Genomic DNA, 24,918 nt, shown 5'->3' on the forward strand with positions numbered 1-24,918 from the left:
CAATTCCCTCATTAGGGATATTCTAAAGCTAAATTGTTTAGAACTAATAATATATTTTAGGAAGCGTTGTTTGGTTATTTTTGGGTCACCGTAGAAAAAATTTTTCCGCATCTTACGATGATTTAATCGATTATTTTCCAGATAATTTATTATCACGTGTTTCCATCATTGAGAATGTACATAATATAAAATTGAAATGTGTATAAGCTTTATTAAATTACCTATATTTTAACAATAAATGTATAAATATATATTTTATGCTATTGGTATGAAATGTCCTGGCACATATTGAATTTTATTTTTAGAGTGCAGGTTGATAGATGCTGGCCCAAAATAGTAGAAGATTCTTCGATTCGTCCACAATAATTGCCAAATACGGTTGATCAACACGACAATTCCGTGCAGTTCCATCGTAATTTATATATCCTGCTGTGAGGGATGCAAATGTTGTGCCTTTCTCGTGAACATTAAATGTAGACTCCTGGACGACATCACTAAGGATACTTCTTGAATCATCTGAGACTTTACTCAACAAAAATTTGTTTTCTTTACTAACAGTCCCATTCGTGGAATTCTCCGTGTATTTTTCAAGAGTACTCCTTAGATGTATTTTGGATTTAATTGCCAACTTGGGCATTTTTATATTGACCGTTTTCATTGTCATATTAGCTTTGTAAGTTAGGAATTTCGAGAGAGTCATTTGACCAGTGATATTTCTGAGATTATGATTTTGCGGCGATATAATGTACATGGAAATATTGTGCAAAGTTGAATTGTATGGCAAACGAATCATCTTGAAATTTAACTCGTGATTTTCCATATATAAGATCTCTTGTTGTCCCATCAGATAGCTCACGTTGACATTTTGATCGGGAGTCGTGAAGAATTTCCCAGCACGTGTTAGTTGATCTGAGAATGGTTCCAGCCATTCTGCATTAAAATACAATGCATTAGCAAACAAGGATATTGTGTTTGCTGTAAGAGGCAGATCCTTGATGTGTCCTTCTGTTACATTTTTCACCCAGTTATTAATAGTCTGTTGATTTTTTGACTCTGATGCGCTATAAAAGAAATTGAGACTTTAAACACTGTGTCGAATCTACATAAAAGTCAATCATAACGCGTCCAGTTATTAAAGTTGATATACCACAACGCGGATGGGTCAGTCTATGCGTTGTAATTTAATTTTTAAGTAGTATTAGTAGGCAAAGTTGATTTTTTTTATGAAATTCATCAATTCGAAAGACAAAAATGGTTATATCTCAAGTTCTATTGCACATACAGAAATTTCTTGACTAGTTTTGGAAAGGTATTGAAATAAGCTATAATCTGACATATATTTCGATACATTTCAAGGTCACCTCCAGAACACAAAATTGCGGATTTTTGTTCTACCAAAACAGTTTTTTGGACTTTTTGTCCTCAAGGAATGGTTTTAGAGGTTTCTGATGTTCCAGAAAGTTGTAGAGAATTGCAAAACCTTTAATTTGATACCAAATTGAGCAAAATCGGACAATCCGTTCAAGAGATATAACTCTTAGAACTTTTAAAATTCAAGAATTTTTCAAATGGCTATATCTTCTAAACGGTGACATAGAATTTCTTCATTTTTGGACTGATGAAAGATATTGAGTCAGGCTACAACATATCAAAATTTAAAGGAAAACGATAACAGATGTTGGAAGATATAGCCCCTTAAAGTTAGGCAATTTTTGTTTTTTGTTTTTAGCGCCTCTTGTGGCCATTTTTGGAACTTGGAATGTTCTAGACAGTTGTAGGGCTTCTCAATACCTTTCATTTGATACCAAGATGGTTAAAATCGGTCAAGCCGTTCTCGAGTTATATCGAAAAAACACTTTTTGCTTTAGGCCGCCATATTTGCTAAATCGCTTGACCGATTTTCAAGTATGATTTGTTGATGAAAACATCTCACTGAGCTCTACAACATACTAAAATTTCAGATCTCTAGCTTTAAGGGAACTGATCGACGGTATTTCAAAATGGCGGACGGCGGCCATCTTGGATTTTGAAAATGCGAAAAAATGAAATTTTACACCCACATTTCTATAGAAAACTTCAAACCGGAAGTCTCTATCGGTTACCACTCTTGAGTTATAAGGCAAAATGTGGAGTCCGGGCCGGCAGGCCGGCAGGCCGGCCGGATCAAAAATTTTCCACCACCATTTTCGTAATGTGGGATGTCTAAAACGTGCTCATACCAAGTTTGAGCCCGATCTGAGGGGGTCGGTTTTTCCGACGATTACAATACTTGGTATGCCACGATTGTGGTATACCAACTAATAAAACTAATATTACGTCAGACGGTAACGTTAGTTTTACTCGTTTTACTACGTCTTTATGAGAACGAATAAAAATGATTTTAAAAAATCGCGAAGAGAATACGGTACTTCCATGAAGCTACAAAATTTTGGCCATTTAAACATGTAAGATATTCTGAATTTTTTTGTGCAAAAGCTTCATCTAATAAAACTGTCTGAATGACTTTTAATGAATTCTTTCCTCTTTAAACTCAGTTTTTTCTGAAAGAACAGTTCTTTTAACCTTCAATCTCTTTTGTATATAATTTTTTTATGAAGTTTTTTAATATCCTTAAAAACTGTTTTACTATGACACGTGGTGCCTAATTGCTACGCATTTTAATATAACGTGTAAAAACTTATAAAGTCATCAATCAATATAACAATAAAATTCTAATGAATTTTTGTAACATTCTTTGTTTTAGAATCAGAAATTAATTTAATATAAAAATCTCTCTGGAGACATAATGTATCTACTAGACTACTGTTAATTAGCTTTTTATTGGGGTTTTTCCATAAACGTATTTATTACGAGGAATTCAGTATGATGTGTTTATTATTAAATTGGAATTTCATAAAAATGCTTTTTCATGGAGTTAACGCAATCGAAAATAAATCAGACCAATCAGATAATGGTTTAAAAAAATATATTCAAAAATTAAATGTAACATTCTATTATTACAAAAATAACTTGAGGCGGAACGTGGGGACACAATATGTACATATATAATGCTATTGAGCATTATTTGTAACATCCTGAAATATGATTATTAACTGAAATAAGCAGTTAATTTACCGATAGATTAGTTTATTCTAGCTTAAGTTAGAACTTTAAGAAACATAGTTCTCTTCTATAAGAGCATGAAGCATTAATCTTTACATTTTATGAATTTCTCAGATATTAAATTAAAATTATGTAAAAGTTTGTTAAATATTTATATGGCGTCCAAAACTGTGAAATCTAGGTAACTAATTACATGATCGCTCTACAACTTTTTTACAACGCTAAACATAGGGATAGGCTTAATATACTTAATGTTAGTTCCTTATGAAACTTCTAATATAAACCTTGACAATACGGAAACTTTCTAAGTTTGGCCTCTAAACAAAAACATATCCCGGCTTAGATGACTCTTGGTCTGTTCAACTTTTAGTAAGAGCCACACCAACCTACTAATAACAAAATGTAAAGATTTGTATTATTAAGAAATTATTCTCCGGTTTTCACGATCTATTAGGAAGCCATATTTATACGTAAAACTCTTCCGTAATTAGTGTAACCTCTTCTGTAATATACTTACTTTTCTGCAAGTACCATTAGTTGCGAATCGTAGTGCTTCTGTACTAAGATTTGGTATTCTTTGTTAATCTTCAGATAATCTCGGTGAAAGAGTGCTGAGTTTATGCGAATTTTCAGGGTATCTTCATCCTTTTCTTTGATTGTGGTGTAACTTTTTAGAAGATTTTCATGGCGTTCATGAATATTTGGTAAATCTTCAATTTTCCATCCTAGCAGTTTACCAATTCCATCCCTCAAGGTAGGATTTGCTCCAGCAGCAATTTGTCCGAGAAGAAAACTGAATCCCAGTGGTGAGAAAACCAGATTTTCTGTCAAATCATTCGAAGTCTTTGTCTCTTGTAAATTTGTCGTCAACGTGAAAAGAGATTCTTCAACACTAGTTTCTTTCGGATATACAATTTCATTGCATGAATGCAAATTCACAGCACAAAATATTAAAAATATTGTGATAAACAAAGCAAATGTCAAGAGATTCATTATTTTTCTCTATAAGAAAAACTTTTAACTGTATAATTACTTTCGGTGACTCATACGTGTTATGAGCAGAGCGAGCTCTGTAAGCGCGTTTTACCCAAAGAACGGGTTTTGTTAGACTGAAGTAGCGACCCGAGTCGATAAGTGTTTTCATTCATAAAGTCCCACCTCCAGCCGATGAGAAGAGCTTGACCAAAAAATAATCATTCTTGGAACACGAATGGGGAATTACACAAAAAAAAAACAAACGACGAGAAATGCGAAATGCTTTCTCGTATGGAGTGGCAAAATATGTATATTGAAGCAGCCGGAATTTCCCAGCCAGACTTGTTATCATTGCACATACATGTGGTCAGTACACGGTGCACATAATAATGTATGGCTGTCAAACATATTTTTTGTTATTTTTTAAATTGTTTTTTTTTTTGCTTCTTTGAAATAATAAATTATGCATAATCTAATTTCTGACTAATCCAGATTTATTATAGATTATTATGCATTGTAAATGTTTAATGTTTTCTTTAGTTAAATCACAGCAAAAAAACGAATGTATTTTCACTGTTAAAATATGTAAGAGATTAGGAAAAAAAAACTAATTAAATAAAAAGTGGAAATAGAGGTGAGTATAAGATCCCAAAATGTGTTAAATACAATGATCCCATTCTCCCCTAAAATTAAATGGAATTACGCATTACCTACACTTGTAATTGTAATTTACTATAGGTACCTACCGAGCTCCGTCACTGAGTTATCATACTTAATGAAAAAAGAACAAAAAAATCTATTTTTTTTAACTATAGGCCTTTTAGGCATTCTTCCCATAATTTTTAATTAATTTTCTAGGCGTTTTCAGTTTATAGGGTTGATGGGGTTGATAGTCATTATTCAATATTCATAAACTCTCTATTTAGAATAATTTGTGGCCCTGAAAAGGGCCGTTTTGAAAAGTTTCCTGATGTGAATTCGGAGATGATTTAGGCACGTTCTCCGCGGATACGACGAGCCAGTTGGATGTCCTTGGGCATGATGGTGACGCGCTTGGCGTGGATGGCACACAGATTGGTGTCCTCAAACAAGCCCACGAGGTAAGCCTCACTGGCTTCCTGAAGAGCCATCACGGCAGAGCTCTGGAAACGCAGATCTGTCTTGAAATCCTGAGCAATTTCACGGACCAAGCGCTGGAAGGGCAGTTTGCGGATGAGCAATTCTGTGCTCTTCTGATAACGACGGATCTCACGGAGAGCTACCGTTCCTGGACGGTAACGATGGGGCTTCTTCACTCCACCAGTAGCCGGGGCACTCTTACGAGCTGCCTTAGTGGCCAACTGCTTACGCGGAGCTTTTCCACCAGTAGATTTACGGGCAGTCTGCTTTGTACGAGCCATTCTTCTTCAATTTCTTCTTGTGAGTTTACACGAAAAGGTTTCAACACGAAATGTTCACCAAAGCGCTCTTACTTGGCCTTTTATGCACTCCCAATGTCCATGTGGTGGGGGAAACTTTCAAATATACGAGTTTTTAATTAGTTTTTAATAATAATTTAATGCAATTTTCATATTTTCGAAGAGAACAAATCTAAAATTAATTGATTAGATAGAGAATTCTAGAATAAAATTAGGAAATAGCATTTTTGGTTGCCGAGTGGGCGTGGCTTCGAGGAGGTAAAAGTTATAAAACTACAGTGGAACGCAGCAAAGGCATCATTCAACTCCAAAGCATCGAAGAGTGAGCTTGTCTCATCGTCTTTTTTCAACAAAGCAATCCGAAAAGAAAGTAGAGAAAAATGACTGGCCGTGGAAAAGGTGGAAAGGGTCTTGGGAAAGGAGGTGCCAAGAGACACCGCAAAGTTCTACGTGATAACATCCAGGGTATCACAAAGCCAGCTATCCGTCGTCTTGCACGTCGTGGTGGCGTGAAGCGTATCTCCGGGCTGATCTACGAGGAGACTCGTGGTGTCCTCAAAGTCTTCCTGGAGAATGTCATCCGTGATGCTGTGACATACACTGAACACGCCAAGAGGAAGACAGTCACGGCAATGGACGTTGTGTACGCCCTGAAGCGCCAAGGACGCACTCTGTACGGTTTCGGTGGTTAAATCTTCTGAACATCTCATTCCCGGGAATGCAATGACATCATCGATATTACAAAAAAAAACGGTCCTTTTCAGGACCACAAAATAAAATAATAAAGAGCTTTTAATGACACTAATATTTAATTTCACCACGTTATTTTAAAAGTTAAAGCGTCAACATTTATTTAAATACAAATATAATTTTAAACCCAATTTTCTTAAAATATTGTAATTTTCGCCTGTATTTATTATGATGACAACACCATGATGATGATCATTAGGAGAGAGATACGTATAGAGGAGCACTAAAAAAAATAAGAAAGCAGATTTATAAAGAATTACGTTTATAGGAAAAGAAGGAAGTAAAACTGATGGTGTATTAACGTTCAGTTCTTACATAAAAGAATTTCTTTTGAGGTGTTCTTTTTAAATATAAGTTAGAATATGAAGATCGATTTTGATGACCCCGTCCTTCATTTTAAATTAATAGAATGGGATTGCATATTCCTTATAGAGCAAGGTTTTTTCTTATTAGCCCATGCTACTTTTTTTATTTAAATCTTCAGCGATGTGAAATTACACTAAAGATTACAAAAATAACACATTTATTCAATAAAAACTAAATTATTTATGAATTACAAAGAGAATAAGAGATAAAATTAGGTTTTAGTATAAAATTTTGTAGATAAAAGAAGTTATCTACATTTTACAAAATTGTTTACGTTTACGTTTTACCACTATAAAAGTGATCCAGAATTTTTCTTAATTTTAATTCTCGGCGAAGTGCTTAAAAAATAATTACAAGCCTCATTTCACAATCAGGTAAAATTTTGTTAACCTAAAGAAATTATTGGAAATTAATAGTAATTCAATCAACTCTTTATGTAAAAAAAAAATTTGTCGCCCTGAAAAGGGCGTTTTGTTTTTGTGTGGAGATTTTGGAATTTGTCAACTGATGATTTAGGCCTTCTTCTCGGTCTTCTTGGGAAGGAGCACTGCCTGGATGTTGGGCAGAACACCACCCTGAGCAATGGTCACACCAGAGAGCAATTTGTTCAATTCTTCGTCATTGCGGATGGCCAGCTGGAGGTGACGCGGGATGATCCTGGTCTTCTTGTTGTCACGAGCGGCATTTCCAGCCAACTCGAGAACTTCAGCCGCCAAGTATTCCATGACAGCTGCCAAGTACACTGGGGCTCCAGCACCGACTCTCTCAGCATAGTTTCCCTTTCGCAGGAGACGATGGATACGTCCCACAGGGAACTGAAGTCCAGCACGGTTAGAACGTGTCTTCGCCTTCGACTTGACTTTGCCTCCCTTTCCACGTCCAGACATTTTTCCTTAGATCAAAGTTTGCTTTTACTTTTTGCAGATGCAGAAGATAGTTACTCTACGAGAGCTCGCTGTAAACTAAATTTCCCGTCAATGCGTCACCCCTATTTATAACACATTTTTACCCAAAAGTGTCGGGTCGCTTCGATTCACACACATTCTCGTTGCAGTGTGTGTGTGAAAAGTTGACCCTGTTCGTTTAGGGGTACGATGTTCATAAATAGGGGACACAATCGAGGCAGAGAATCAGTATCGACTGCTACTTCCTCGAGTACACATCGAAACAAATCAAAGCAATGGCTCCCAAAACGAGTGGAAAGGCTGCTAAGAAAGCTGGAAAGGCCCAGAAGAACATCTCCAAGGGAGATAAGAAGAAGAAGCGCAAGCGGAAGGAAAGCTATGCCATCTACATCTACAAAGTGCTGAAGCAAGTCCATCCCGACACTGGGATCAGCAGCAAAGCCATGAGTATCATGAACAGCTTTGTGAATGATATTTTTGAGCGTATTGCTGCCGAAGCTTCCCGTTTGGCTCACTACAATAAGCGCTCCACCATCACGAGTCGCGAAATCCAGACAGCTGTGCGTCTCCTCCTGCCCGGAGAATTGGCCAAGCACGCCGTGAGTGAAGGCACCAAAGCCGTCACCAAGTACACCAGCTCCAAGTAAATGGATGCTCTTCTGCTGCTGACCCATGCCATCGAGAAAAACCCATCTCCTTATGGAAAAAATGGCCCTTTTCAGGGCCCACAAAAACATAACATAAAGAGTTGAATAATTGAATTAACTTTTTTTTACGTTGTCAAATAAAATAAAAATGAACATTTAATACAGGAACAAAATACTAGTTTTTCATGAAAAATTCATGTTAGGGATTTTCAGAAACATTTTTAAGATTTCTATTTCAAGAAAATCAGCATAGAAATATGATTTTCGTTTTATTTTCCTTATTTATACACAAAATCACGATGAAGTGTTGCATCTATGCAAAACAGATGATTTGCGCAGCATAATTTCTTAATTTATTATTCAGGCATAAAATTGCGATGAATTTATGCAAGGAGATGATAATTTTATAGTAAAAAATAATAATTTATTGTGCAGCATAATTTTAAATAAATAATTTATAAATGCCAATATTTTAAGTTATTTCATTTAGTAAACTCTCTATTTTAATTGTTTGATAGCCCTGAAAAGGGCTGTTTGTTATTATTCTTAAGGTTTTGTCCCAATATGGGAGAAGAAATACAGAGTAAAATGAGACATTTTACTTCTTCTTTGCGGCGGCGGTCTTCTTTGGCGCAGCTGCCTTCTTGGGCGACCCAGTCTTCTTCGGTTTGGGTGCCTTGACTTTAGGTCCTGCTGACTTTGCTGATGGCTTTGTGGATTTCTGCTTTGGAGCGGTCTTCTTTGCTCCAGCAGCCTTCTTTGGAGAGGCAGCTGCCTTCTTCTCGCCACTTGGTTTCTTTGCTGCTACAGCTTTCTTAGCGGCGGCAGTTGGCTTCTTCTTGGGCGATGCTGGAGCTTTCTTTGTCTTCTTCTCACCAGTTGCAGCCTTCTTTGGTGCACGGGGCTTCTTCTTCTCTACTGCTTTTGTCTTCTCGCCCTTTGCAGATGTTGCCAATTTGAAGGAACCAGATGCCCCCTTGCCCTTTGTCTGTACAAGAGCTCCGCTGGTGACTGCGGATTTCAAGTATCTGCGGATAAATGGGGCCAGCTTCTCGGCATCAACCTTGTAGTTGGCTGCCACGTACTTCTTGATGGCCTGCAGGGATGAGCCACTGCGCTCCTTCAGATTCTTGATGGCGTTGTTAACCATTTCAGAGGTTTTTGGGTGCGTTGGTTTGGCTTTCTTCGCTGCACCGCCACTTTTGGCAACTTTGCCTTTCTTGGCCGCTGGGGATGCCGTGGTGGCTGCTGCTGCTGGGGATGTCGCTACGGATGTCTCTTCTGCCATTTTGGATACTTCCAGATCAGAGATTTCAATGAAATTACCAGAAAATCCACTTGCTCACCTTACATTATTTTCACACCCATTTATTGGAACCGTATTTTTGGTCGAAATTCAACTCAATTTTCGCCCTCATTTGCAAACTTTTCCTAAATACTTCCCACCTATTCCACCCACAAATGTAATTTTATGCAAAATCAAAAGACTAATTCTCAAATAAGTATTTTGCCCAAATTCATTTAGTTCCATCCGGTATTTTCGCAAAAATTTACAAATTACAAAACGCAAACTTCATGTAAAATTATAACGTTTAATAATAACTTTCAATTTAAGGCAAAATTTTATTGTTCCTTTTGTAATTTTAATATTTTCTCATCATTTTGATGAAATTGATTATATTTCCAAATTTATCAAAATGCTTCCTTTTGAATTATTTGTGCGGATTATATTGATTTTTAACATTAAACTTGACATATGCTCAAGTCCGTCAGAATCGAGTGAATTTAAATGCAAAATTTGGAAAAGAAATCGAATATTTTGAGGAATATGTCTCATATATTGGAAATATAACTTTTTATGAATTCAATTTAATACAAATCTTCCTAATTCAACGTCTATTTTAGTCAATATTTCCACATTTCTGAAAAGATGCAGCGAATGAAGAACATCAAGAAAGTGCGCAGGAAGAACGTTTACTTCAAACATTTGCTCCTTCTCCAAGGCATGTTGAGAAATAAAAATTTGACTTTTTTTTAACAAATAATTTATTTTTTTAAATATTAATCTTGGTTTTTCTTACAAATAAAAGAATTCATTATTCAAATTTCTCGAGATATAATTTTCAGATTTATCACAATTACAGAAAGCAATGCATGAGAAACAAAGAAAAAATCAATTTATTTTCATTTTAGAGTTTTGTAAAGAAATTCATTAAGAGCTCTTTATTCATTTTATTGTGGTCCTGAAAAGGACCGTTTTTTTTTGTTGTAATGTCGATGAAGTCATTGCATTCCCGGGAATGAGATGTTCAGAAGATTTAACCACCGAAACCGTACAGAGTGCGTCCTTGGCGCTTCAGGGCATACACAACGTCCATTGCCGTGACTGTCTTCCTCTTGGCGTGTTCAGTGTATGTCACAGCATCACGGATGACATTCTCTAGGAAGACTTTGAGGACACCACGAGTCTCCTCGTAGATCAGCCCAGAGATACGCTTCACGCCACCACGACGTGCAAGACGACGGATAGCTGGCTTTGTGATACCTTGGATGTTATCACGTAGAACTTTGCGGTGTCTCTTGGCACCTCCTTTCCCAAGACCCTTTCCACCTTTTCCACGGCCAGTCATTTTTCTCTACTTTCTTTTCGGATTGCTTTGTTGAAAAAAAAAGACGATGAGACAAGCTCACTCTTCGATGCTTTGGAGTTGAATGATGCCTTTGCTGCGTTCCACTGTGGTTTTATAACTTTTACCTCCTCGAAGCCACGCCCACTTGGCAACCAAAAATGCTATTTCCTAATTTTATTCTAGAATTCTCTATCTAATCAATTAATTTTAGATTTGTTCTCTTCGAAAATATGAAAATTGCATTAAATTATTATTAAAAACTAATTTAAAACTCGTATATTTGAAAGAGTTTCCCCCACCACATGGACATTGGGAGTGCATAAAAGGCCAAGTAAGAGCGCTTTGGTGAACATTTCGTGCTGAAACCTTTTCGTGTAAACTCACAAGAAGAAATTGAAGAAGAATGGCTCGTACAAAGCAGACTGCCCGTAAATCTACTGGTGGAAAAGCTCCGCGTAAGCAGTTGGCCACTAAGGCAGCTCGTAAGAGTGCCCCGGCTACTGGTGGAGTGAAGAAGCCCCATCGTTACCGTCCAGGAACGGTAGCTCTCCGTGAGATTCGTCGTTACCAGAAGAGCACAGAATTGCTCATCCGCAAACTGCCCTTCCAGCGCTTGGTCCGTGAAATTGCTCAGGATTTCAAGACTGATCTGCGTTTCCAGAGCTCTGCCGTGATGGCTCTTCAGGAAGCCAGTGAGGCTTACCTCGTGGGCTTGTTTGAGGACACCAATCTGTGTGCCATCCACGCCAAGCGCGTCACCATCATGCCCAAGGACATCCAACTGGCTCGTCGTATCCGCGGAGAACGTGCTTAAATTTTTCTTCATAACATCAAAAAAACGGCCCTTTTCAGGGCCACAAATGCATCAACATAGAGAGTTGATATAAATGAAAAACTTTTTTTTTTATTTAATCTAAAGAAAGACTTTTATGAACAAATAAGTAAAAAAAAATATTTCTGCCCTTCATCATCATGAAAAAAACGACCAATCGATTTAGTTCGGAATTAATGTTCTTTACAGGAGCATTTTTAAAATCATTTTTTTTTCAGGTTTAAAAGATTTTAATTAATTCGGGAAATACTCTAATTTAATGCATTTCGTTAGATATTCAGCAGGAAATAATTCTGAAAAGGGATATTTAATGTACATACTTCACACATGATTATTTTTTAATGCCTTTAAAAACTTTTTAATCAGTAGGTATTTTAGTCCCAAAAATTTAAGGCAAGATTTTTCTACTAGTTTTTTTTTAAGAGCAATAAAAAAGAAATATCACCTCGTTATATAGAAGAAAAGTCTTGTCTAATCTAGATAGTTTTCTTTATTGGCAATCTGACGATTTATTTCGGCAATTCAAATAAATTTTGTCTAATATTGATTTATTAAAAAAATATTCTGAAAAAGTTTAAAGAAATTCATGTTAAAACTCTTTAATGTAAAAAATTTTGTCGCCCTGAAAAGGGCGTTTTGTTTTTGTGTGGAGATTCTGGAATTTGTCAATTGATGATTTAGGCTTTCTTCTCGGTCTTCTTGGGGAGGAGCACTGCCTGGATGTTGGGCAGAACACCACCCTGAGCAATTGTCACGCCAGAGAGCAATTTGTTCAATTCTTCGTCATTGCGGATGGCCAGCTGGAGGTGACGCGGGATGATCCTGGTCTTCTTGTTGTCACGAGCGGCATTTCCAGCCAACTCGAGAACTTCAGCCGCCAAGTATTCCATGACAGCTGCCAAGTACACTGGGGCTCCAGCACCGACTCTCTCAGCATAGTTTCCCTTTCGCAGGAGACGATGGATACGTCCCACGGGGAACTGAAGTCCAGCACGGTTAGAACGTGTCTTCGCCTTCGACTTGACTTTGCCTCCCTTTCCACGTCCAGACATTTTTCCTTAGATCAAAGTTTGCTTTTATTTCTTGCAGCAGAAGATAGTTACTCTACGAGAGCTCGCTGTAAACTAAATTTCCCGTCAATGCGTCACCCCTATTTATAGCACATTTTACCCCAAAAGTGTCGGGTCGCTTTGATTCACACACATTCTCGTTGCAGTGTGTGTGTGAAAAGTTGACCCTGTTCGTTTAGGGGTACGATGTTCATAAATAGGGGACACAATCGAGGCGGAGAATCAGTATCGACTGCTACTTCCTCGAGTACACATCGAAACAAATCGAAGCAATGGCTCCCAAGACGAGTGGAAAGGCTGCTAAGAAGGCTGGAAAGGCCCAGAAGAACATCTCCAAGGGAGATAAGAAGAAGAAGCGCAAGCGGAAGGAAAGCTATGCCATCTACATCTACAAAGTGCTGAAGCAAGTCCATCCCGACACTGGGATCAGCAGCAAAGCCATGAGTATCATGAACAGCTTTGTGAATGATATTTTTGAGCGTATTGCTGCCGAAGCTTCTCGTTTGGCTCACTACAATAAGCGCTCCACCATCACGAGTCGCGAAATCCAGACAGCTGTGCGTCTTCTTCTGCCCGGAGAATTGGCCAAGCACGCCGTGAGTGAAGGCACCAAAGCCGTCACCAAGTACACCAGCTCCAAGTAAATGGATGCTCTTCTGTTGCTGACCCATGCCATCGAGAAAAACCCATCTCCTTATGGAAAAAATGGCCCTTTTCAGGGCCCACAAAAACATAACATAAAGAGTTGAATAGTTGAATTAACTTTTTTTTACGTCATCAAATAATATAAAGTGAATTAAAAAAATATATAGGAATAGAAATACATAATTAAAATAATTTATTTGAAATATTTTATGGAATTTTTGTGTAGCTTTTTTCAATCACTATTTACTAGTCAAACCGAGCCCCCAATCATGTGTGAGCAAATTCCACTTTAAACTATAAAAGGATGGCGTATATTAGTAGGGAGGATGAATAATACGGTACCCCGAAAAATTTTTAAAACAAAACAAATCAGGTAGAATATCAACGCAGAGTACTCTGTTTCGCTCAATTTCATTGTCACGCGCCTTGACCTAGAAAAACGAATGCTTAGCGATTTGTGAGTGACTGCATGCGAATGAGCTTTCTCACACACTATATCACACCCGGCACGAGCTACGAAAAAAATTGGAAAACTCCCTTTACATCGGGATCGCGGGTAGAACATACCGCGCACCCACGATCAAAGTCAAAGTTCCCAATTACTCAATGTGCCCCAACCTATTCATGCACTTCTTTTGCACGTTCTTATGTGCTAAAATGCACAACGGATGAGTTAAAGGAAATTGCATGCCATCCATGGTAGACTTTGCGGTTCTATAAAATGATTTTTAGCGTATTTAACAGCACATAGGACACTAATTTTTCATTGAATTTTCAGTCAAATACCTGCAGGAAACTGATTTCTACGCTATACTTAATTATGAAAGCCCATAGTTACTTTTCCAGGAAAGTGCTGAATCAATGATTTTTGTTATCACAAAATTCTAAAATATAATAAAAGAACTGATAGTATCATCTGTGACGAGTTATAAAATATTTTCCGGGGTTTTCCAAGGAAAATTATTCCACTTTTCATGATGAATCGTTAATGGTGCTTTTTAAAATATTTATAACTGATGAATTTTAATTTTATGAGGAATTCTTTAATTTAAATGAGGAAATAAAATTTTAAAAAATCAATCTAATTTGAAGAAAAATTGATTTTTATTATCAAGCTTTTAATCATAGAATTTTTGCTTTAGTAATTAATAAAATTATTAAAAATAAATTCGTCAAGTAATACCTACAGATGGGCTATTATATCTTACCCGGAATCCATATAGAAGTGGGTGTGTTTCGCGAAAGGCCATGAGGGAGTTCAAAGTCTACAAAAGATAAAGTCCACGAGTACAGTGCCACATTTATTTGCTGCAACCGCGAAAATGTGTCATCGCGGTTCTATTTCAAATATTGATAGGAATGATCGAAAGCGACCTAAGAATAACTTCATGAAGTAATTAGCTAAAGTCATTAAAGTCGCACATCTCTCGCAGATAAAAGTGAGAGAGAACCTGTGGGGAAGTGACGTTGGTAGAGGCATGAGACAATCTGTGGTGATTTTATGATTGGTGATCCCGAGAGGAAGGTGACAAAATTGTTATATGTTCTTTGATATATTCTTGTCGCCGCACTCGTGCGCAATCGGATATAATTTTTGTGTAAATAGTTGACACTCTTCCTCCTTCTTCCTCAACATTGGGAATATACTGCGTGTCCCACCTCCTCAAGAAAATTTATATACATACATACACAACACACCCGTGAATAGAATAATGATGATGGGTGAGATGAGTTAAAGGAAGCGACCGATTGACGTAGATCGTCGTGCAAAAAAAACCCCAACGTGAAGCATAACACGGAGAACCTTCCAAAATGTTCAAACTGATAAAATTTATTCACGTACAATTGTGGTTAGGGTAAATGTCGATTCTGTTCCAATAGGATCTCTATGAGAAATGACTTGCAATTACTTAGCACATGGACAAGGGTATTGTTTAATTGTTTAATATTGCAAATTCCCCTAAATTTTTTCTAAGTACGTCACTTTTTCGGATATTCCATCCATTTTTCTATACACAAGAATGGTTAAAGATGTTGGCATATCGTTTAAGGAATATGTAATTTGAATTGAAAAAGAAAAATACCTGTGGTGGACTTCCTGTTGGACTTTACGCGGAATTTGTGTTGAAATCATAATATTATATGTACCCTCAAAGATCATAAATTCCAATTGAGATTTATCAGAAAAAAATCTCTTATTCTAATGAAAAAGTTTCATCACTTTCTACATTACTTTCGTACAATCATCTCATGATCTTGCATGATGATCATGATGATTGATCAAAAGATATCAAGAACCAAAGGTTTTAGCAAGAAGTAGAAGAAGCAAAACACATTGACAAAGTTCTTAGAATTTTCTGACCTCTAAATAAAAGCATTTTAAGTTCTTTCAAAGCTCCCTCAAAATTTTCTTTTCAAAGTAAATTTTTCTCTTTAAAAAATTCCCAGTGTTATCATCTTCTAAAAATATTTTTTTTCCCACAAAAATTAATGAAAAACTATAAATTGATACAAGGAGATTTATGCATATTCACTGCATTTTTATTAATTGCCAGTACCTACAACAAATATAATAAAATACTTTGGCAAATAAAGGGGTTTTTCCAAAATAGCTTCTAGTATTACGAGATCGTGAATCATGGAAAATGCAAATTAACTAATGAACACATTATATGTGTTTAGAAAAATAATAGAGATTTGAAATGCATATTTATTAGAGAGGTACCCACAATAATATTTATTGAAACAAATAATTTAATAATTTAATTGAAATAATTGTATCCTTATTAAATAAAAAAAATAATCCCCGCCTAGCCAGATTTCATGATTTCTCATTAAAATTATTTAAAATAAAATTTAATTGGGTTTAATTAATCTGTCTTTGTCCTCCCATTCATTATGATTTTTAAATAAATTATATATTTGCATGAGATTGCCACGGGGAAAGGTGAAAGTTTAACCTTGCCAGAGTGATGCAAGAGACAAAGAATTTATACCAGAGTTCCGGCCTTTCTTCTTCACTCCACTATATTGTAGAGGAGCACGCGAGGGACCAACAAAGATCTCTGCAATATTTCTCAAAGTGTTGAAATTCATGAAAGCATCCCAGATGCGACTGAATTACTGAAACGCAGAGCGTCGTATACATAATGTATGTAATATGTGCTCGTCGCCACGTATACCTTGTCGTGGAATCAATAAAGAGTCACCGCAGGTTTTTTGAGACACCATGACAGGGCCTCTAGGGTATACGATCTGAATACCACGAGCATTTTGTTAATGTGAGACACATGGAGAAATTACTGAGAATTCAACAGAAAATTCCGCGAAATTAACCAGTTCACGATGACTTGAGACTTTATTAAATTAGAGGTCGTTGCATAGTAATTGCCATCGGGAGGTTCTTATGTCTCATTCATCAATTCGTCAGAGACAAAACACATTATTCCTTAATAAAGTTGCTATGTATATAAATTTCTCTGATGAATTTCCATTTGCTGTGAAATTTTGGTAAAATACTTCAGAGTGATGCTCCTCAATACGAATGGGGTGTGTGCAAAATAACAATATATAGATGACAAATTCCTTCAACATGACCATCTACAGTATTTTGACTAATTTTAGAGTGACGGCATAGTACATGAATCTTCGTGCGTCAATGCAGCCACAACACCCACATCTTACGCCAAAAACGAATACTTTCCATGATCTCGACAATGTCCCATTAGAGCAATTATTCTAAGAAAAATTTCGTTTGTTTTCAACTTTTTCAACAAAAGACTTCAATAGCACAAACAACGAACCCCTAAAGCTCCCTATGTGCTTACGAACTAATGCCAGATTTATGAAAATAAAGTTATTTATAGTGGAAATGTCTTATTAATGCCAATTACATTTAACTTTATATGGTATTCTCTTATTAAAGCATTTAGTTAAATATTTACCAATTCAATTTGCAGAAGCAGCCAATTTGGATAAAAGCAGTTTTGTTATTACGTATTATTTTTGTGTAAAGATTTTTTTTTATCTCCTTACCAACTTCACAACACTTCAGGTGTCTTCGTAGAAATTTCAATCCACTATCAAGAGACCTAAAATTTCTCTATTCTTTTTCGTTGTGATTTTTCTTCTCAACAAGTACAGCTTCTGTGTATTTCTCCTGTAAACCTATAAAGAAGTAAAATTTAAGGGAAAAATGCAAGGAAAATGTCAGCTTTTTAATTTTATTTTGCAATATTTTCTGTTTGAATAAATTTGGGTAGAGGATGTCCAATTATCCTTCATTAGGCTATATTGCTTAAATATTTTTATCTCACCTTAACCTTTGACTGTTTTCCTTTCAATCTATTTTTATTAACTTTTCTAAGGATGACCTAAAAATGATTATTGGATTCAATCTATAAATAGAACCATTAAAAGTCTCAATATCATTAAACGTAATTGGAACACATAGGTATACACATAATTAATTAAAAGTAAAGAACTATCGCCGTTATAGCCCAAAATATCTTTGGTAAACATTTTTATTTAACAATTTATTTAGGAATTTGAATAAAATTTAAAACCTGCCTTCAAATGAGTAATAATGTGGTTGTCGCAAACTTAAAAGAATCTCCTATATTATTCTCTCCTAATAATCTTGTTTGAGTCGACAGTAACGTCAGAGCAATTCCCCAAAAAAGTAGAAAACTAGCAAATCGGTAAAAATCAAACAATTACTCGAATGAAATTCATCAGCGAAAATTCCCATATATCGCATCATTCATATCTTTTTACTAAACGTTTCTTCTTGAGCAATTTTATTTGCAATTTACAGAAAAAAGAAATCAAATTTTATTGGATAAAACAAGTTTTTTTTAGCATGATCTATATTGTAGTTTTACTATGTTTCGGACAAGTAAAATTATTACCTACCTTTAATTTATTAAAATACTTCTTGCTCCCTGAAGGTCATTGCATTTTTATAATTAAGAATACCTGCTCTATAGTACAAAAATGCCAATTTTGACTTCATATCAATCGATTGATTTACTTTACATTCCAATGCATGAGAAATGAAAATTTAATATATTTACGAATTTTCTATTACCTCTTTCACCTTTTATGAAATCAACTAATCAAAAAAATAAATTGTCAACATTGACTCATTCGCATAATATGCCAGTCAGTGCCTTGGGCGCACAAAAAATATCACATATATTCCTCACATGGAGAAAACTTTTTTTATTACACTGAAACGAAACATTTTGCATTTTTTCTTCGTAATGTGAAAATATAAATAAAAAAATCTTCTAAATTAATTTGTCTAGGTAAATTTTTTTGTCAAAATTGCATCTTTTGAGTGTTTATTCTTGGCTTTTTGTGTCATACTTCCTGAACTTAACCCAAATAGTGGAGTTATTATTCAATTTCATTACCATGAAATGGGATATTCGTCATCTGCAGGTATTTATTTGTTAGTGAAGTGCTCTTTTTTCGCGAAAATCATTATGTAGTAAACCGTTGAACCACAATTGACGTATATGCTTTAGTGTCATCGTGCTCAGAAATGTGTCTCCCTGCTGTTTTATTTAAATACAAATCTCTGGTATTGTGGGTATTTTTCCAAAGTAACATGACAAACTGGTGGAATATGTGATTTACCAGCGGTGAATCAATTGGCATACACCTTGCTCAAATACAGCACACCGAATGCATCTCAACACCACAGGTAATGCAAGATCATTAAACGGTTGATCATGTTGTGCAATGAGCCATCCACCAAGGTGACATAGTCCGTCGTAAATTGAAATTGGAATATTATATTTATAATATAGTTCAGCCATTTGCACGATGATGCAACTTGGGGGATTCCTCACAGTGTTTTACACCAAATTGGCAAACTAAATAATATTTTGCAAAACACGAATCTTCCGGCACGACAATGCAATGATAATGCAACTGATTAATCATATCGACAGCTTGTGTCTTGCATCCTGAATTTTTGATAAATTTTGTAAGGAATTGAATATGTGATAATTTTATCAATTTCATAGGATTTTCCACTTGTTTTTCCTAAAACAAGGAAAAAATTTCATCGTTTGATTAACCCTTTCGGGTCTAAAATTTGTTCAATAATTTTCTTAATTTTATATTCAAGCCCTTTAAAACCGAAACCCGAGAGCTCAATATTTTATTAATAGTTAAAATGGTTAAAATACATATCTATGAATTTCTGAAAAATAAAGAAAATAGATAATAATTTTTTTAATTACCCTTTGGAGAATCCGATATTTCTAACATCAATCTTTGATCTTATAATTTTCACTTAAAAATCAAATGTGTTTCCACGTTTTCTTCCAATGAACTTGGAGTAATTGAACTCCTTACACCTGAAGAAAAAATTTACCATGATAGACATTTTTTTTTACAATTTAAAAAATCGAATTAACAACGATGACCAGCAAAATCCTGCAAGGGTTAAAAGAAGCCTCTCTACAGTAAATTTCCACATGATAAATATTTTTAAAAAAGAAAATTTTTAATAAAAATTCTGCACGGATATAAAACAATTTTTAAAAGAATGTTTCCGTCTAAATTCTAAGATTTTACAAAAAAAAAATCTTCTAAACTACATAAACAATACATTGTGATGTATGAGTATTTTTGAGCTTATCATTGAGTGCATTATTGCAGCAATAAGATAATGCGAATTTATAGGGAAAGAGAGGAAAAGAGGGAGAGAGTGAAACGAGAGCATTGCGATGACTGATGCATTTTCCCAGAAAATTGTGGCAATTGCATGCGACTCAGATGCAATTCCACAGTACCGCGATACCAGCCGCTTTAGAGGTGCGCGATGGGTTCGAGAATGAATTTCCAGAGCCGGCGGTTTTGTTGTGAATGAGCAAACCACATACACCTTCAGGTGAGACCCCACTCCTTGCTTACGAGAGGGCCTCACAGGCCACACACGGCCATGAATCTTTACCATCGTATTGGCTGAAGAGGTCGGAAAAAACGACACATGCGACTCACACCAACTTCTTGTACTGCACTCAGACGATGGTACACAGGTTGAGGTGTGTTGTGGATACCCCGGTGACGACGGTACTTCTCCGCCGCCGGTGAGATGTGTTCTTGGACTTGGAGGCAGATTTTATTTTCAACATTTGGTGGACGTGTGTGTGTGTGCATGAAGCACGTGGTGCTACCGAAGAAGGGGGCGTTTGAGAAAAAGATTTAATATGTATACCTGTCGGGATACAGCGAGTCTGCTTTTGCTGCGAATATGTGCGAGGTGAGACGGCACATCTTGGGGGTGACGCCGTCGATGAGAAATGGCGGGAGAGTGGCGCAAACTTATATGTGGCTACCTTGCCAATCGGTCTCACTGAGGCGCACACACGATTCGGAGAGTGAGATTGCGACACAGTTGATTGTTGAATATAAAAAGCTTCAAACAACAAATCGACAACAGTCTTACACCAACAAGAAGAGTATTCAGAATTCAAGACAAGGTGTTCGCGCTTTCGCACTAAATCATCTTCCCATTGTACTGCAAAGGCGCAAGGAATTACAAAAGTCTTGAAAAAGGAAATTATTTCTTGATACTTAATTGAAAAATTGGAAAATCAATTGAGATTTATTATAACGGCTCAAGAAAAAAAGAAAGAACACGTGAAGATAATTATTTAAAACAAATTTGTGAATTAAGGAATAAATTGCTAAAAGCAGTTTTATCTGCCTGCAGAAAGTAGAAATATTCAGTGTGTGCGGTGTATAAATTTTGAGGTATAAATATAGGCAAAAGGCATAATTGCACTAGTGATGCCTGGAAAAGTCCCAGAGGTTTGTGGGTAGTTTCACACTTCAAAATAGAACCTGAAAACACACCTGAACCGTCCTCCACTGCCCAAAGCAGCAGCACATCGGTTACACACTGTACAACATTTTGTGACGAATTTCAATCGTCAGTTGAAGTCGGTTTGCCACAGAGATCACAGCAACTCTGTATTTACTAGTGAAAGACACACCAAAGTCCCTTTCTGCTGATAGGGATACATTTTTTTTATCTCGTGTGCACCTGAGAGGACTCCCTTAAGTTTCTGTGATAAGAAAAAGACAAGATTGAGATTTTCTTCTATTTTTTTTTTTGGCTCTGACCAAAATACAAGACAAAGTGACAAAACATTGAACAAAACAAAAAAAATGTGCCAAGTGAGTGATTGCTGTGAGATACTTAACCATCCTGCCGGAATGCTGGACAGAGATCAAAGGACTGCTGGCCATCTGAGGCATCATCGCGTGAGAATTTCTTCTTTGGAAAATTGTGACCAGTGCTTGGGGGAAAATAAAAAATTTGCAAACACCTCAAAATGCACCACAGACTCATCCCAATCATCGTGGTCAGAAGGACATCCCGTGACGTGCACACGGCAGCGTCAGCGACCACTTCCATGTGTGAGGAGCCGAAGAAAATTTTGTGGAAGTAAGTTATATAATGGTGCAAATATTTAGTGGTCAATGAGTGAGCGAGAGGAAATGTTGGAAATTCCAGCGTGTATCACTTTTTTATGAATGAACCAAACGGAACTACCTCTACACGACATCGTGAAAAATCAACACTATGACGCATTCAGTCCTACAATAATCTCTCGCGGTTCTTTTGCTCCATTTTACCCCCTCATTCAATTAACTTTTATTTTTTTTTTTAATTCTCTGTCTGACGAGTAAATCAATCGCGCGATGAGTAATGCCTCAATGTGGGGACGAAAGAAAAATTCCGGATCAGTCCATAGGAAAATGCTCAAAGATTCCCCCGTAAAGGGTGGTTCCCAAATTACGACGCAGTCGAACCCCTAATACCGGATTCTCTCAATTTTACGACACTATGTGCCTTATATGAATAAAATGGTTTATGTTTGTAATTTCACACCGAAATTCCGCCCATTAAACTCTTGTGTACATCAATTAACTTTAAGCAACTATCGAGGGGAATTCTGCCAAAACATACAATTTATCAAGAAAAAAAAAGTGCCAAAGTTAAAAAGTCATTGTGGTTGAATTTTCTAAAAGTAACATGCGAATATATCAGGATGTTCCTGGATGCTCTCATTCCACTTAAATCCAATAAATCACCTCTTTACAAGAAAAAAAATCATCCAAAGTTCAAACTTTTTTGCACCATCATTACAAAATTAGCTTAATTTTCTTATGAGCTTCATTAATTTTTTAACATTCCGCAAGATATTCTACCTTTTTCTCAACACAAATTTTGTTGTTTTTACTTAAATGATTCTTCTCAATGAGGTCTTCTATTTATATTAGTCATAATAGTTATCTTAGTTTTTCAATATAATAGGGTCTTCTCCATTTACAGTGTTATCTGTGATGATACTTAATTTTTGCTGGTGTTTTTTTATCTATTCGATATAAATTATTTTCTTGTGACAAAATAAATAGCATAATATATTTTCCCTGCCTTATAATTAATTAATTATTAATGTTGTGATATTATTGAATATTATGTATTGAACTATCACCATATTAAATGTGTATTAATTGGTATTGGAAATGACAACTAATTTACTGGAGCGCATTTGGGCCTACTGGGCGTTAAGACACAGGGAAAAAAATATATTCATAAAATTGCTAGAAAAAAAAATTTTTGACCTTTAAAGATCCTGAGAAATCTATCAGAGATAAAAATTTAGAAGCAGAACAAAGATAACAAATTTCGGGAACAAATTTCTTTTGAAGGTGATTTCAATATACTTATTGTTCTAAATAAGAGATAAAAGAGTTTATTCATTTTTAACCTCTCAAGACAGCATTGGAAAATTATAGCTAAAGTTAAAAAAAACGACCTTGAGTTTTAGGTGGTACACAGAAGCTGTGCTATTCTTTTCTTCGAAAGAATCACAGCTAAAATATAGAAAATCCAGAATCAGCTAAGAAAAGCCTTAAAGATTTTTATTGTTCTTAGAACAAAAAAGCTCTACAAGTGCCCAAAAATTAACAAATTATTTTTCTTTTTATAAAATGAAGAATATGTTCACTAATCTACCTCGAATAATATTCTTTTATGTATTATTATCACATTTAAAAAAAATCATTGCTTAACGTTCTAAAATTATTCTTTAAGTATTTAAGGAGAATATGATTTAAATTAGGGATGTGGCTAATTTTTAAATGTAGAATTTTCTCAGCAAATTCCAATTGAAAATGAAAATTGGTTCGGCCAGTTTGGTTTTTTTTTGTCTCTATAGGGTTTATAATTTATACCTTTGAATACTGTCATGATACAAACAAAAGTGAATAAACTCCTTTAGTTAAAAGCTCAATCAGAAATCATGAAAATATTTTCCTCGGATGTTTTAATTCCAAAAAAAATCCGAAAATTCAGCAAAAAATCATCAAGCCATAAAAATTTTCCAAAAAAATTTTTTTTAAAGATATCAAAAACATAAAACATATGATATTTAAAATAAAAGTCATTTAAGATAAATAAACTCTAATAAATTGAGAAAAAAAAGAACTCCCTTATTATCCTTATTAGATGTTTTAGTTCTGATTAATTTTGCTCTGTGTATATGGGGAGCAAAATGTATTTTTAGCCCAGAGAACACGCACCCAGGAGACCTAAGGAGGGAGACGATTGAATTGTTCTCTCAGGTGGCAATCAGCATTAGAGCTTCTTGACATTTCACAGCAATTTCTCCAATCCTCACACCAATTATAACAGTAACATCATATTTTATGTCATCATATATGACGATATACTAGGCAGCCCAGGCAACATTTTTTTGACCTCACTTAACTATATAACGATAATTGCATTTCATTCGTTTTCCTCCCTTTTTTCTGTTTTTCTGTTTTACCACACCACACAAGTGGCGATGACATCTTCTTGGCAAAATCCTGTGAGACAATTTTTCCATCACAGATGGAATTTACAAGAATTGCTTGCGATTTTGCAGCCACAACAACAACAAAAAAATGGTTTAGAGAAAAATTTCAGGGAGATCTTCGTGTGCGGCTGAGACTGCGGTGTAAATATGTCAATTAAGAGAAAATTAATTTAATGATTTGGTGACATATTATAAACATCCGTTTCTAATTGGTTTCCCTCATTTTTCCCTCCCGATTCTTATGCTTTGTGATGATGTTTCTCGAGTAAATATTCCATAAAACTCACTGCCACTAATGTGCCACAATAAACTCTTTTTTTTGCGAAACATAATCACTTTTTATGCCATCTCACAGTCCGGAAGATTGTGACGATTGTTGGGAGATATAGGTGATGAAAGTTAATCACAATATTTTTTTCTCTTATTTAAATGTTGCAAAAATATGGCCTTCAGTTGACTAGACGATTTTTTGCAGACATATCTCTTCTCAAAGATATTTTTTTCTGCAACAATTTTAAGCTGACCTTTTTCGCAGATTCATGCAACGATCCTATTTTTTTTATGCTTCGCTCACATAAAAGACATAATTTTTAATATTTGTTATTTTTTTAATCTCAATCTCTTCCACAGAAGTCAAGGACCTCTGCTTATTCCTCATATTTTTGTGGTTCTCACTAAATTGTCTG

At 35.5% G+C, this 24,918-nt stretch overlaps 9 protein-coding genes across 9 annotated transcripts; 4 read left to right on the forward strand and 5 right to left on the reverse strand.

Moving 5' to 3' along the window:
* Nucleotides 1–186: 186 nt before the first annotated feature.
* On the reverse strand, nt 187–4,217 carry LOC129785864 (serine protease inhibitor-like). Its single transcript, XM_055820522.1, has 2 exons — nt 3,620–4,217; nt 187–1,061 (listed from the first exon to the last, which is right to left on the reverse strand). The coding sequence occupies exons 1-2, from the start codon at nt 4,093–4,095 to the stop codon at nt 302–304; spliced, it is 1,236 nt and encodes a 411-aa protein (XP_055676497.1). The 5' UTR covers nt 4,096–4,217; the 3' UTR covers nt 187–301.
* A 1,583-nt stretch (nt 4,218–5,800) lies between these two features.
* LOC129785924 (histone H4) lies at nt 5,801–6,261 on the forward strand. Its single transcript, XM_055820593.1, has one exon. It carries the CDS (start codon nt 5,876–5,878, stop codon nt 6,185–6,187), a length of 312 nt encoding a protein of 103 aa, XP_055676568.1. The 5' UTR covers nt 5,801–5,875; the 3' UTR covers nt 6,188–6,261.
* An 808-nt stretch (nt 6,262–7,069) lies between these two features.
* On the reverse strand, nt 7,070–7,568 carry LOC129785917 (histone H2A). The gene has a single exon (XM_055820587.1). The coding sequence runs from the start codon at nt 7,496–7,498 to the stop codon at nt 7,124–7,126; it is 375 nt and encodes a 124-aa protein (XP_055676562.1). The 5' UTR covers nt 7,499–7,568; the 3' UTR covers nt 7,070–7,123.
* Nucleotides 7,569–7,734: 166 nt separating this feature from the next.
* On the forward strand, nt 7,735–8,237 carry LOC129785922 (histone H2B). Its single transcript, XM_055820591.1, has one exon. The coding sequence runs from the start codon at nt 7,792–7,794 to the stop codon at nt 8,161–8,163; it is 372 nt and encodes a 123-aa protein (XP_055676566.1). The 5' UTR covers nt 7,735–7,791; the 3' UTR covers nt 8,164–8,237.
* A 445-nt stretch (nt 8,238–8,682) lies between these two features.
* LOC129785897 (histone H1-like) lies at nt 8,683–9,471 on the reverse strand. Its single transcript, XM_055820566.1, has one exon. It carries the CDS (start codon nt 9,449–9,451, stop codon nt 8,762–8,764), a length of 690 nt encoding a protein of 229 aa, XP_055676541.1. The 5' UTR covers nt 9,452–9,471; the 3' UTR covers nt 8,683–8,761.
* A 740-nt stretch (nt 9,472–10,211) lies between these two features.
* Nucleotides 10,212–10,794, reverse strand: LOC129785930 (histone H4). Its single transcript, XM_055820598.1, has one exon. The coding sequence runs from the start codon at nt 10,791–10,793 to the stop codon at nt 10,482–10,484; it is 312 nt and encodes a 103-aa protein (XP_055676573.1). The 5' UTR covers nt 10,794; the 3' UTR covers nt 10,212–10,481.
* Nucleotides 10,795–11,137: 343 nt separating this feature from the next.
* Nucleotides 11,138–11,654, forward strand: LOC129785913 (histone H3). The gene has a single exon (XM_055820583.1). The coding sequence runs from the start codon at nt 11,197–11,199 to the stop codon at nt 11,605–11,607; it is 411 nt and encodes a 136-aa protein (XP_055676558.1). The 5' UTR covers nt 11,138–11,196; the 3' UTR covers nt 11,608–11,654.
* A 592-nt stretch (nt 11,655–12,246) lies between these two features.
* Nucleotides 12,247–12,755, reverse strand: LOC129785918 (histone H2A). Its single transcript, XM_055820588.1, has one exon. The coding sequence runs from the start codon at nt 12,675–12,677 to the stop codon at nt 12,303–12,305; it is 375 nt and encodes a 124-aa protein (XP_055676563.1). The 5' UTR covers nt 12,678–12,755; the 3' UTR covers nt 12,247–12,302.
* Nucleotides 12,756–12,894: 139 nt separating this feature from the next.
* LOC129785921 (histone H2B) lies at nt 12,895–13,401 on the forward strand. Its single transcript, XM_055820590.1, has one exon. The coding sequence runs from the start codon at nt 12,968–12,970 to the stop codon at nt 13,337–13,339; it is 372 nt and encodes a 123-aa protein (XP_055676565.1). The 5' UTR covers nt 12,895–12,967; the 3' UTR covers nt 13,340–13,401.
* Nucleotides 13,402–24,918: the final 11,517 nt, after the last annotated feature.

Source organism: Lutzomyia longipalpis, chromosome 1, assembly GCF_024334085.1.
Source record: "Lutzomyia longipalpis isolate SR_M1_2022 chromosome 1, ASM2433408v1".
NCBI classification, from domain to species: domain Eukaryota; kingdom Metazoa; phylum Arthropoda; class Insecta; order Diptera; family Psychodidae; genus Lutzomyia; species Lutzomyia longipalpis.

Coding starts and splice junctions, on each gene's coding strand:
- LOC129785913 (XM_055820583.1), top strand. CDS start 11,197: ATGGCTCGTACAAAGCAGACTGCCCGTAAATCTACTGGTGGAAAAGCT.
- LOC129785922 (XM_055820591.1), top strand. CDS start 7,792: ATGGCTCCCAAAACGAGTGGAAAGGCTGCTAAGAAAGCTGGAAAGGCC.
- LOC129785924 (XM_055820593.1), top strand. CDS start 5,876: ATGACTGGCCGTGGAAAAGGTGGAAAGGGTCTTGGGAAAGGAGGTGCC.
- LOC129785864 (XM_055820522.1), bottom strand. CDS start 4,095: ATGAATCTCTTGACATTTGCTTTGTTTATCACAATATTTTTAATATTT. Junction 1,062..3,619: donor CTAATGGTACTTGCAGAAAA/GTAAGTATATTA, acceptor TTTCTTTTATAG/CGCATCAGAGTCAAAAAATC.
- LOC129785921 (XM_055820590.1), top strand. CDS start 12,968: ATGGCTCCCAAGACGAGTGGAAAGGCTGCTAAGAAGGCTGGAAAGGCC.
- LOC129785918 (XM_055820588.1), bottom strand. CDS start 12,677: ATGTCTGGACGTGGAAAGGGAGGCAAAGTCAAGTCGAAGGCGAAGACA.
- LOC129785897 (XM_055820566.1), bottom strand. CDS start 9,451: ATGGCAGAAGAGACATCCGTAGCGACATCCCCAGCAGCAGCAGCCACC.
- LOC129785930 (XM_055820598.1), bottom strand. CDS start 10,793: ATGACTGGCCGTGGAAAAGGTGGAAAGGGTCTTGGGAAAGGAGGTGCC.
- LOC129785917 (XM_055820587.1), bottom strand. CDS start 7,498: ATGTCTGGACGTGGAAAGGGAGGCAAAGTCAAGTCGAAGGCGAAGACA.